This window comes from Triticum aestivum, chromosome 5A, assembly GCF_018294505.1.
Source record: "Triticum aestivum cultivar Chinese Spring chromosome 5A, IWGSC CS RefSeq v2.1, whole genome shotgun sequence".
NCBI classification, from domain to species: Eukaryota; Viridiplantae; Streptophyta; class Magnoliopsida; order Poales; family Poaceae; genus Triticum; species Triticum aestivum.
The window spans coordinates 509,432,259-509,442,580 of NC_057806.1; the positions used below are offsets into that span (position 1 = coordinate 509,432,259).

Genomic DNA, 10,322 nt, shown 5'->3' on the forward strand with positions numbered 1-10,322 from the left:
CTAGTGAGGCAAGTCCTTCGTGGGCGATGGCCATGGTGGGATAGACAAGGTTGCTTCTTCGTGGACCCTTTGTGGGTGGTTGCTTCTTCGTGGACCCTTCGTGGGTGGAGCCCTGTGTGGACTCGCGCAACCGCTGCCCTTGGGTGGAGCCCTGTGTGGACTCGCGCAACCGTTACCCTTCGTGGGTTGAAGTCTCCATCAACGTGGATGTAGGATAGCACCACCTATCCGAACCACGGGAAAAACATCCGTGTCTCCAATTGCGTTTGATCTCTCCAAACCCTTCCCTTTACATTCTTGCAAGTTGTATGCTTTACATTCCGCTGCTCATATACTCTTTGCATGCTTGCTTGATATGTATTGTGTGTGCTGAAATTGTGCCTAAACCCCACTTAAACCGAAAAAGCTTAAAAATTGCAACTTTAGCACCAAGTGTCTAATCACCCCCCCTTTAGACACATCTACTTCTAGATCCTACACAATTCTATAAAAGTTTCTCTTTGTGCATCACATGCTCACGAATCATGAATCGAAGAGATAACACTTGAATAGATAAAGATGATTGTGGGAATAAATGCCATGCTGTGATATTTGTAGATGACTTGCAATATTTTCCCTAGTGAACTTCTCCATGTTCATAAGTTGAAGTATTCTTTTAGGTACAGCCTCTGCAACCAACAGTAAGAGAAAGGACGCAACATGAATGGGTTTGCTGCAACCTGCAAGAACATTTAACAGAAAGCAAAAGGTAACGTCGGGAGGTGTTTTTTATGTCAATCCCGAGCTCACCTGACCATACCACCCTCGGCTTCTTCGACACTGAGCCTCGTCGTTGTCCTGACCTTCATGGTTGTTGTCTTCGCCTTTCTTTTCGCTATTCAGTTCTTTCCTCTTCTTGTTGGGCCACCCACTCAACACCAACGCTGCCTGTAGAAATCCAGCCCGCAACCAAATCAGCAAGCATAATTGCAATGCAAACCAAAAAAAATTCTCATAATCCCTGGCATGTAAAGTAACCTTTATGCAGAAGGAAAACCGAGCCTCAACTCGTACAAACTGAAATCCGGGCTCAAAGAGGCAAATATTTCTCCCACCGAAGGAGACCGCCGCAGAATCTTACGCGGATAGAACCGAAAGAGCGGAGCATTGGGGTCTCACCTCGATGTCCCAGACGAGGTCCCGGTCCTCAGGCTTTTGTTAGATATATAGATGGCGTCACCCAAAACTGTGTGATCGGTTCCATGAAACCAGGCCCATGATAGTCAAGCTACAAAAACATCTAGCAATCATAGTGGTATAGATAACAGAAGTACCAAGATTGTAGAAGCTCGCTAACCTTTTCTGTTTAGATTACACGATTAATTAGAGTTATGCATTGTACCATCAAATTCTGCAATACATAGATTCCAAATTCTAGTTCCACATTATACCAAAATCAAATTCCAAAAACTATGAAGTCAAATGAATCGTCCCACTCTCCGCAAGGCAATTTCAGACATGTGGTGGTATATCGAAACAACAAAGTTAACTAACTGAAAACAGCAGAAGCAATCAACAACTACGTATGTCTTTCAGAGCAGTAATAACTACCTGATTAAGCTTGGTGTGCTTTTTGATCCAATGAAAGACATCACATGCCTGAAAGTAATTCACGGAGCACTTGAATCATCTAGCAATACTTCTTGATATGACTGAATCCGGGGTCCCTTGAGGCGTAGAGACCCGGCGTATGGTTATACTGGGCCTCTTGACGATCCCCTCTGTCGCGGTGGCCGCCTGACGCGGGCGGTGGCGCTAGCAGCGCCTACGGCGGCGGTGCACCCATCTCCCCACCGGTGCCACCGTCCCCACCACCATCTTCTCGCCACGGCAGCACAGGAAGTAGGTGATGGTGGCGTGGCGAGGGAGATTATAAGTGGAGTAGCAGGCGGTGGCGAGGCTGGAGAAGAGCAGCAGAGAGATCGGGATTGGGTAATGGTGTGATGCGGCTGTGGCCAAAAGATCTAGGTCGGATTTGTTCGCCGGCGCCTTAGTCCTCCTATTTCTCATCTAGCTGACATGGAAGAGCACCCCTTTCTCCTCTGGAATCAATGGCGGCGAGACCACACCTGGATCCCGGGAGACACCCGCACATGGCCACCGATGGTGGAGGGGAACGGGGAGCAGATCCATTGCGGCGGCATCCTCCCATCTGTCCTCGTCGACGGCAACGGCGACCTTCAGGCGATGGCGCCCGAGCAGAACCGCGGCGCCATCGGCTGAACCACGGCGAGGTGGGTGGATCGGGGCGGCGCTGTGAGAGGGACGAGGGGATGGGAGGTTGCGTGTGATGTGATGGGGTCAAAGAAAAGGAAGTGGCGTACGTCGGCAGAGAAGGGACCCAAGCGATTTCCTTCTCCTCCCTCTTTCTTCTAGACCAACCAGCGCTCGCGCGTCTCCAGTTGTTTTTATTTCATAGCGCTGCTGGCGTGGACAAACCGATCGATCGCCCCTTGCGCGACTCTTATTGGGTTGGATGGCTATCTGGCAAAGCTTGCGTGTGAAGTAAGTGTAAGAGGGATAGGCATTCACGGGGACGCTAGCACAAGATGGACTACCTTCGCGTGAGGACACACAGGCGCCCGCGTCACACGATCGCGTAGGATCGGACGGCGCCGGATGCGGCTTATACAAGGTCAATCTTTTTTTTTTTCCTGAGCGGTGATGGGAATAGGTGCCGTGTGTGGATGTTGGAGCAAGGATAAGAAGCGGTGCTACCCTAAAAAAAAAGGATAGAAGCGGTGCCGCCCACGGACTCGGCGCAGGCGCGCAGTCGTCCCTGCCCCGCCCGCAGACCGCAGTATATACAGTCCGACCCGCGGGCCGGATCCCCCACACCCGTTCCGTTCCCCATCGCAGACGCTCCAGCCCAATTCCCCACAACCTAACCCTAGGCCCCGGCGACCTCTCCCTGCCCTGATCCCGCCGCCGGCGATGTCGTCGGAGCCGCCGCCCGCGGGGCCCTCCGAGGCCTCCAGCCCGTCGGCCTCCCCGCCGAAGGAGTCGGAGCCCTCCGGCTCCGCGGCCGCCGCCGCCCCCGCCGCCGCGCCAGGGGCCGCCCACGAGACGAACGCGCTGTGGGTCGGCAACCTGCCCGCGCACGCGGGCGAGGACGACGTCATGGCGGCCTTCGCCCCGCACGAGGCGCTAGACTGCGCCGTCACGCGCGCCGGCTCCCGCAGCTACGCGTTCGTCCTCTTCCGCTCCGTCGCCGAGTCCCGGGCCGCCCTCGAGGCGCTCCGCGGGTCCAAGGTCAAGGGCGCCTTCATCCGGGTCGAGTTCGCCCGGCCGGTAACTTCTCACCCCCTCCCTCCTTCCCCCACTCCGATCCGCTCCCACCTTGGATCCCCCCGGGATCTGGCTGCAGTATGATGTGAATTTTCCGGTAATTAGGACTTCGGTGCTTGTGATTTGTGGTTTATTTAGGCGGTGTGGGCTGAGGCCTCCAGCAGCTCTGATGCATGTAGTTATTCGAGCGGCGGCACACCGGATCTGCGGCGACGGGGGTGGTCCGGTCCAGGGGAGCGCGGCAAGCGATGGCAAAATGCTTCGCTTCTGCCCTAAGCGGTAGATTAAGCGTATTTTAAAATTTTGGCCAGAATTTGGCTGTTTTTGAACTGCTTCTGCTTAGCTGCTTGTGCAATGATGGCAGTATGTCATTTATCTTATTATTAGGGTCTGTATGGGAGCTGTTTCCTTCAGATTCTGGCCAAATCATGGCTACATGATCTGCATTTGGCTATGACTATTTGAACTGAACTGCATTTTAGTTGTCATTTTTCTTGCTGTGTGAAACTGATGTGTATTTGTTATGTTAAGTGCATTTTAGATGCTACTTCAACTACCCATGTGCCATGTTTCCTATTTTCTTATTTTAGATGCACAAAACAGTCAAATTCTGGCCAAGTTTAAAAAAAATGCTCAAACGCGCTTAAGCGCCCATTGCTCTAAGCTGTGGCTTTCCGCTTTTTTGAACATTATCCTTTATAAGTAGGTACAGAAATACTCCTAGATTGGTGATCGTTTCTTGTTCTATGGTGAAATTGCTATGCTGGTGTTGTGTAAAGATTTATGCCCTCATGATGCTTACTTGTGTTTGTTGATTGGTTTTTACAGGCTAGAGCTGTTAGGAACCTATGGGTTGGAGGAATTAGTCCGTCTATTTCAAAGCAGGAGGTAGAGGAGGAGTTTCAAAAGTTTGGGAAGATTGAAGGTGTTGCATTCTCCCATGATCAAACTTCTGCATACATCGACTTTGAGAAGCTGGAAGATGCCATTTCTGCCCATAGAGCCTTGAATGGGGCAGATTTAGGGGGCAAGGAATTATGTGTTGATTTCCAGAGGTCCAGAGGCAGAGCGGTATGCATCTATTATTTTTGACTGAGTTTGTGAATAGCACTTCTAGGCTGCAGTTTTTGAAGGAACGCTGTCTTACTATTTAGTTATTTGTACTGATTTGGATAGGAACGGTCGGAAGCAGGCAACTTCAACAGTAGAGGATCATTGCCACCCGGTGAAATTGGAGTTGGACATGCAAAGGTACTGCTGTTTACTTCTCTTGGTTCTTGCTGTTGTACTGTCCTCTTTGATCTGCGGGTTGCTTACTGTCATATCATGTTCTGTTTGTCAGGGTTCTGCTGGAGTACGAATGAGAGAGGCGAAAAATCCTACCAATGTTCTCTGGGTGGGTTTACCCAATACACATAAAGTTAATGAGGAGGCACTAAGGCGGGCTATGGCAGCACATGGTGTGGTTACAAACATCAAGGTTTTTCCAGAAAGGCAGTATGCTTTTGTGGAGTTTGCAACCATTGAAGGAGCTTCTAATGCTAAGAATCTTCTAGATGGGCGTCTTTTCAATGATACAAGGATTCATGTTCTTTTCTCCAGCAGTGGGCTTGCACCCAGTAAACTTGATAGCCTAACACCGCCTGCTGGGTTCCCTAGATCAGAGATGTACAATGATAGTCCATATGCCGCACCTGATTATTTTGGTGCTGGTCGCAGTAGTCATGGCACATCACAAGGGTATGATCCTCGACGTGGAAGATCAAGATACTTGGACTATGGTGCAATGCCAATCACTGGTGGTATCCTTCCAGCACCTGAAGCTGGCTCATCTTTGTTGACTGGACATTCTGGTCATAATGCGCTTGATCCGAGAGAAGCCAAAAGGGTGAGGTTGGATGCTGGCATGGACCCTTACCATGTAAGGGCAGGCAGTGAGGGTCTTCAGCCAGTTGCTGATGAGAGCTTTAGCTCTGTTATTCGGATCCAGGGCACGGTACACCAAACGTCATCCCTTGGGCACTTCTGGCGTGGCAGTATTGCCAAAGGTGGATCTCCTGTTTGTCGTGCTCGCTGCTTGCCTATAAGGAGGGGCATTGAGATACCTTTGTGAGTACAAACAACTTCAACTTTTTTCTAAAGTTTCTTGTATAGTTTACTGACCTTGCATATATTCCACTTCTCTTTGCAGGCCGGACATTGTTAATATCTCCGCTAGAACAGGATTAGATATGCTGGCAAAACACTATGGAGATGCTTCGGGTTTTGAAATTGTCTTCTTCTTACCAGACAGTGAAGATGATTTTGTGTCTTACACTGAATTTCTGCGGTACTTGGGCTCAAAAAGTCGCGCAGGGGTTGTTAAAGTTGATGCAGGAACTACTTTGTTTTTGGTCCCGCCATCTGATTTCCTGACGAATGTTCTGCAAGTTGATGGTCCAGAGCGCCTTTATGGCGTGGTACTGCACATTCCACAGATGTCCAATGCTGCTGTCCAGAGACCTGTACTGACTGGACCAGAGTCACAAGCTTATTATGATGGTGGTGATACCATGCTAGCGATGCAAAGAAATTACAATATGGGCTCTGTTAATAGCAACCATCATCAGGATGCTGATTATCGGGGATCTTTACGTGAGGAAGCAGTTCAGTCAGGTGTATCAAGCTTTCCCATGAGCCAAATAGCAGGACAGCAAGAACAGTCACTCAAGCCTGATATTATGGCCACATTAGCTAAACTTATGCCAAATGTGCAGTCAACAGTTCCAGCAAATAGTCAGGTAACCCCGAGCTCCACAGGAAGACCTGTGGCATCACTGTTGCATGATGCATCTACTTTTCTTATCGTATGGGAAGATGAAAATCTAACACTGACCTCTTATTTATCCTTTGAGCAGGTGGGTAATCTTCAGCAATCGGGTCAGCAGTTCGGCAGGCAAGCTCCAGCAAGCTATGGGGGCATGGTCGGTGCTCAGGAGCAGCACCCAATACATACTGCTTACAACCCTGAGGTTACCTTAAGCTTGCCTCCACCACCTCCTCTCCCTACACAAGGACCAGTGTCTGCTCTCCCTACACAGCAGCAGTATCAACCAGAACACTATTACGCTCCTCAAAACAATTACGGTTCCTTAGGAACAGTTAGCCAGTCTAACTTCCAGTCAAGCAATACCAACCTACCAGTCCCTCCCCCACACCAAATGAATGATGGACCATTGGCAGCAAATAACCAGATGGGGAATTTGGCACAGCTCCATCAGTCAACGTCATTCCCCACTGATAGGGTAAACTCGGATTTCTCCTCTCAGGTACAACAGCAACAAAATGTTGCTTCTGGTTCTGCTCAAGCTACTGAAGAGGCGGATAAGAACAAGAAGTACCAGGCAACGCTCCAGTTTGCTCACAATTTACTGCTGCAGCTACAACGTGGATCTGGAAACCAATCTTGATATTTAGTACTGCTTCAGGTAAGCTCACCTCTGCACCTAGTGTGTTATTTTGTTTGCTATATCTTTTCTGCTAAAATTATGGATATAGTAATAGATTTAGCTAACTTAAGAGGATCAAACACAATTTTGCATGGATAAATCAAGGAGCATAAGTTTCCTGGGATGTTTGGTAAGGAATATTATAATTGACATAAGTTAAAAAATTGTGGTTGTTACCTGGAATATTGATAACTGCCAATCATCCTGGATAGTGCTAAACTAATCATAATACTTAGAATGTGAGACATAAGTCACACCTAGCATATCCTAATTGCACTAATATAGACCGACAGAAAACCTTTCAGCTATCATGTAATTAATTAACAAGTCATGGTATAGACTAGGATAGGTGCTGCAGATGAATGTTGCATCGTCGTGGTGGGTATGTGGTTGTGCAATACGGGTACAATTAAGCGGATCAGAACTAGTGGCTTAGATAATAAAGTTTATCTGACAAATTCACACATATATCCTCTTGATAGTTTTATGTGCATTATCTGTTGATATTTGTTGCTTGCATAATAAATTGATATCAGCGTATTCTATCTTGATTGAATTCTGGAGTTCTGTTCTACATAGGGTCTGTAGTTTTGACTGCAGTAGTTTAAGAAGTCATGGTAGAATGTTGCATAGCTTGCTAGAGGAATTATTAGTTTTTTGATTGATATATAGATATATATGTATGAACATCTTTCATGTAATGGCCGGCCTTATTGAATCCAAACTGGTGATTTGAAACAAAGCAAAAACCATTACTCACTTGCATGTAAGTTGCAAGTCTGCAGTTCTCGTGGTACATCGAGATTCGAGACTACGTTTCTCATGCTACGATGAGACGATTTCGGCATGGTGCTTTGCTTTCCTTCGTGGACACTGCTGATGCCTCATCCCTGCGAAACCTCGGGTAGCATACGTTGCCCCCTAGCGGGGGCCATCAGGATTGTCTTAGCCCGAGAAACATTTGAAATACGCAGTGATGGGTGCGAAAGGGCTGTGCGAAGCCCTAGCTCCTGCAGAATGTGCGAATGATCTTCTCTATTTTGGGGGCACAAGACAATGCATAGCTTCATAGTCTTCTGTCCATTATATGATGCGCCAGAATTCCTGTGCGCTCACACCTATAGTTGCGTCGTTTTCTTGGAAACGCCGGGTTCATTCTCACACATCTGTAGTTGCGTCGTTTAAATCGGAGCACACGTCCGCTCAATTTTGCGACTGTTGTTTTCCATAACCGTAAACGACATTGAGCAGAACGAGCCGTCCAAATACGTAATTCAGATTTGCTACTGCGGGGCTGCTGCGTGGCGATGGCCACTGGCATTTAGGACACGCATCCTCTCCTTCCCTTCCGTTAGATTCGTTGTCTTGTTCTTTTTTTTTACTATCAAAGTGGAAGTCGATCCTTGTTCGCTCAAAGCAACGTCCATTCATCCCGCCGGATGCTTCTCTTGAACCAAAATATCAGTTGAAAGACGGCCTGCAAAAGTTTTGGTACGCTCTCAACCTCTTAATCCTGGGCCCTACAGGTTTTATTAGTAGCACGTACTTGGGGAACTTGCAGATGCAGTAACGAACCAGGTGCGCTCAACCTTACACATACTCCCTCTGTTGTAAAATAGATGACCCAATTTTGTACTTTGTACTAAAATTAGTATAAAACGAGTCATCTATTTTGGAATGGAGGGAGTCTTACCACGGAGCAAACCTTGGGATAGCACGTGGTGCAGTGGGACTGCCACTCCCTTCATCTTCATCGTCTTATAATGTAAGAGCGTTTTTAACACTACATTAGTATTAAAATGATCTTATATTATATTATGAGACGGAGAAGTAGGTAACATGGTTCTCCTCGTTGATTAGGTGCTCTTCCTTTTCTAAATACTCTATACATGCTCTGCAAATGTCCTGCCACACGACGCACCAAATCGTAACGAGGACGCTTTAGTATAAACTTCTAACCTCATCCTGTCTCTCCTTCCCTGTCTGCCTCTCCCCATCTAGCTTGTCCTATTTCTCTCTCGGCGTGTCGTCTGTTTCATGCTCATAATTATTATATGCACGTGGTGGTTGCAACGGCACTTCACCTCAACTGACTACCCCAATGTGGAGTAGTTAGTAGAATATGTTTGCTTTTTAAACGGGAAAAGGAGCAGGCGCGCCGATAATAGAACATCAAAATTGCTGTAAAAAAATAACAGGCACCAGATGCCGGTTACACAGATCACTGTATCACCAAGGGCGCTGACAACAGGAAAAAAGTTACAGTAACTTATCGTCTGAACAGTAAATTATCGTCTGTCAGCTCTACTCTTCTGTCTGGGGGAAGAGCTCGCTCTCAGTCCAACCGATTTTGCCTCCCAGATTCTCGGCCTACCTCCAATCCCGCCTAACGCATACGGTTACGCAAAGCCACAGCCACGTGCTGACTTTTCTTTTCCAAATAAAATAAAATGACGCTGCTATGCTAGGCGCACAAACCACGCACTATCTCCGCTCTGTCTAGTGTCAAAAACGCTCTTATATTATATGTCAAAAATGCTTTTATATTATGAGGCTGAGGATGTAGTAATTATTTTATTAGTGTTAGAAATGCTCTTATATTATGTGTCAAAAATGATTTTATATTATGAGATCGAATAATTATTTTATTATAAGTTGAGTCAGCTCGTACAAATGAACATCGTATTATTCCGATTTGTCTGACTCTACCTGAACAAAACACACGTATGACAACTTGTATCTGACGGAAACGTGTGATCTGTAGGTACTGGCTTGCTCGATCTCCTCGCCTGCAGCGGAACAGAATCTCGTCCCGGCCCATGATGGTGTGCTGGCGGTTATCTATCCTCACCCTGACGTGGAATCGGTTGCTACCTACCGGAGAGGGACAGACAATCAAGCGTCAACTGCACTAGTGCACTAGTAGCTTCTCTGCCTCATACTATCCAGAAAGGGAAAACTCAGATATCTCCTTTTGCATCCCTGTATTGCTTTTTAGGTGTCGGATATTTTCAGCTTTGAACATTATGAGCGTCTATTTGTCTATGCGGCCTCCTTGGCATGACATGTGGTACTTGTTTGGTTTTCTCGGTTTTGACATGGATTAAATCTGTTCTTGTTATGAGTTCATGTGTGACTTTGCTTTTTTCTTTTGCTAAATTGGTTCGAAGTTATAGGTTTCTACATCAAACTTTGTAGGTGTGCAAGAACCAGGAAATATATTATGGTAGATTCATGTTTTAAGCTAATATCTCTGGGGCCGTTTGAAGTTATAGGTTCTGTTAATCTTTGTTGGTTTGCAAGAAACAGGTAAGAGACTACTGTAGATTCATATTTTAAGCTAATAGCCCCCCCCCCCCCCCGGGGGGGGGGGGTGATTGCTGAACTGGCTTAAGTTACAGGTTCCTCAACTCAACTTTGTTGGTCTGCGAAAAATAAGGAAATATATTATGATTGACTTATGTTTTAAACTACTACTATTTCTGGGGCCGGTTGAAGTTATAGGTT

General features: G+C 47.0%; 1 protein-coding gene across 2 annotated transcripts; it reads left to right on the forward strand.

The window, feature by feature from the left end:
- Positions 1-2,854: 2,854 nt before the first annotated feature.
- On the forward strand, positions 2,855-9,944 carry LOC123104394 (flowering time control protein FPA). 2 transcript variants are annotated; one of them, XM_044526231.1, is made up of 8 exons: positions 2,855-3,330; positions 4,156-4,398; positions 4,504-4,578; positions 4,670-5,436; positions 5,519-6,107; positions 6,225-6,338; positions 6,636-6,794; positions 9,580-9,944. In XM_044526231.1, the coding sequence occupies exons 1-7, from the start codon at positions 2,974-2,976 to the stop codon at positions 6,774-6,776; spliced, it is 2,286 nt and encodes a 761-aa protein (XP_044382166.1). In that variant the 5' UTR covers positions 2,855-2,973; the 3' UTR covers positions 6,777-6,794; positions 9,580-9,944. The 2 variants fall into 2 exon arrangements, with proteins under 2 accessions (XP_044382166.1, XP_044382165.1); XM_044526230.1 differs by having other exon boundaries at positions 2,856-3,330; positions 6,225-6,794.
- The last annotated feature ends 378 nt before the right edge of the window (positions 9,945-10,322 follow it).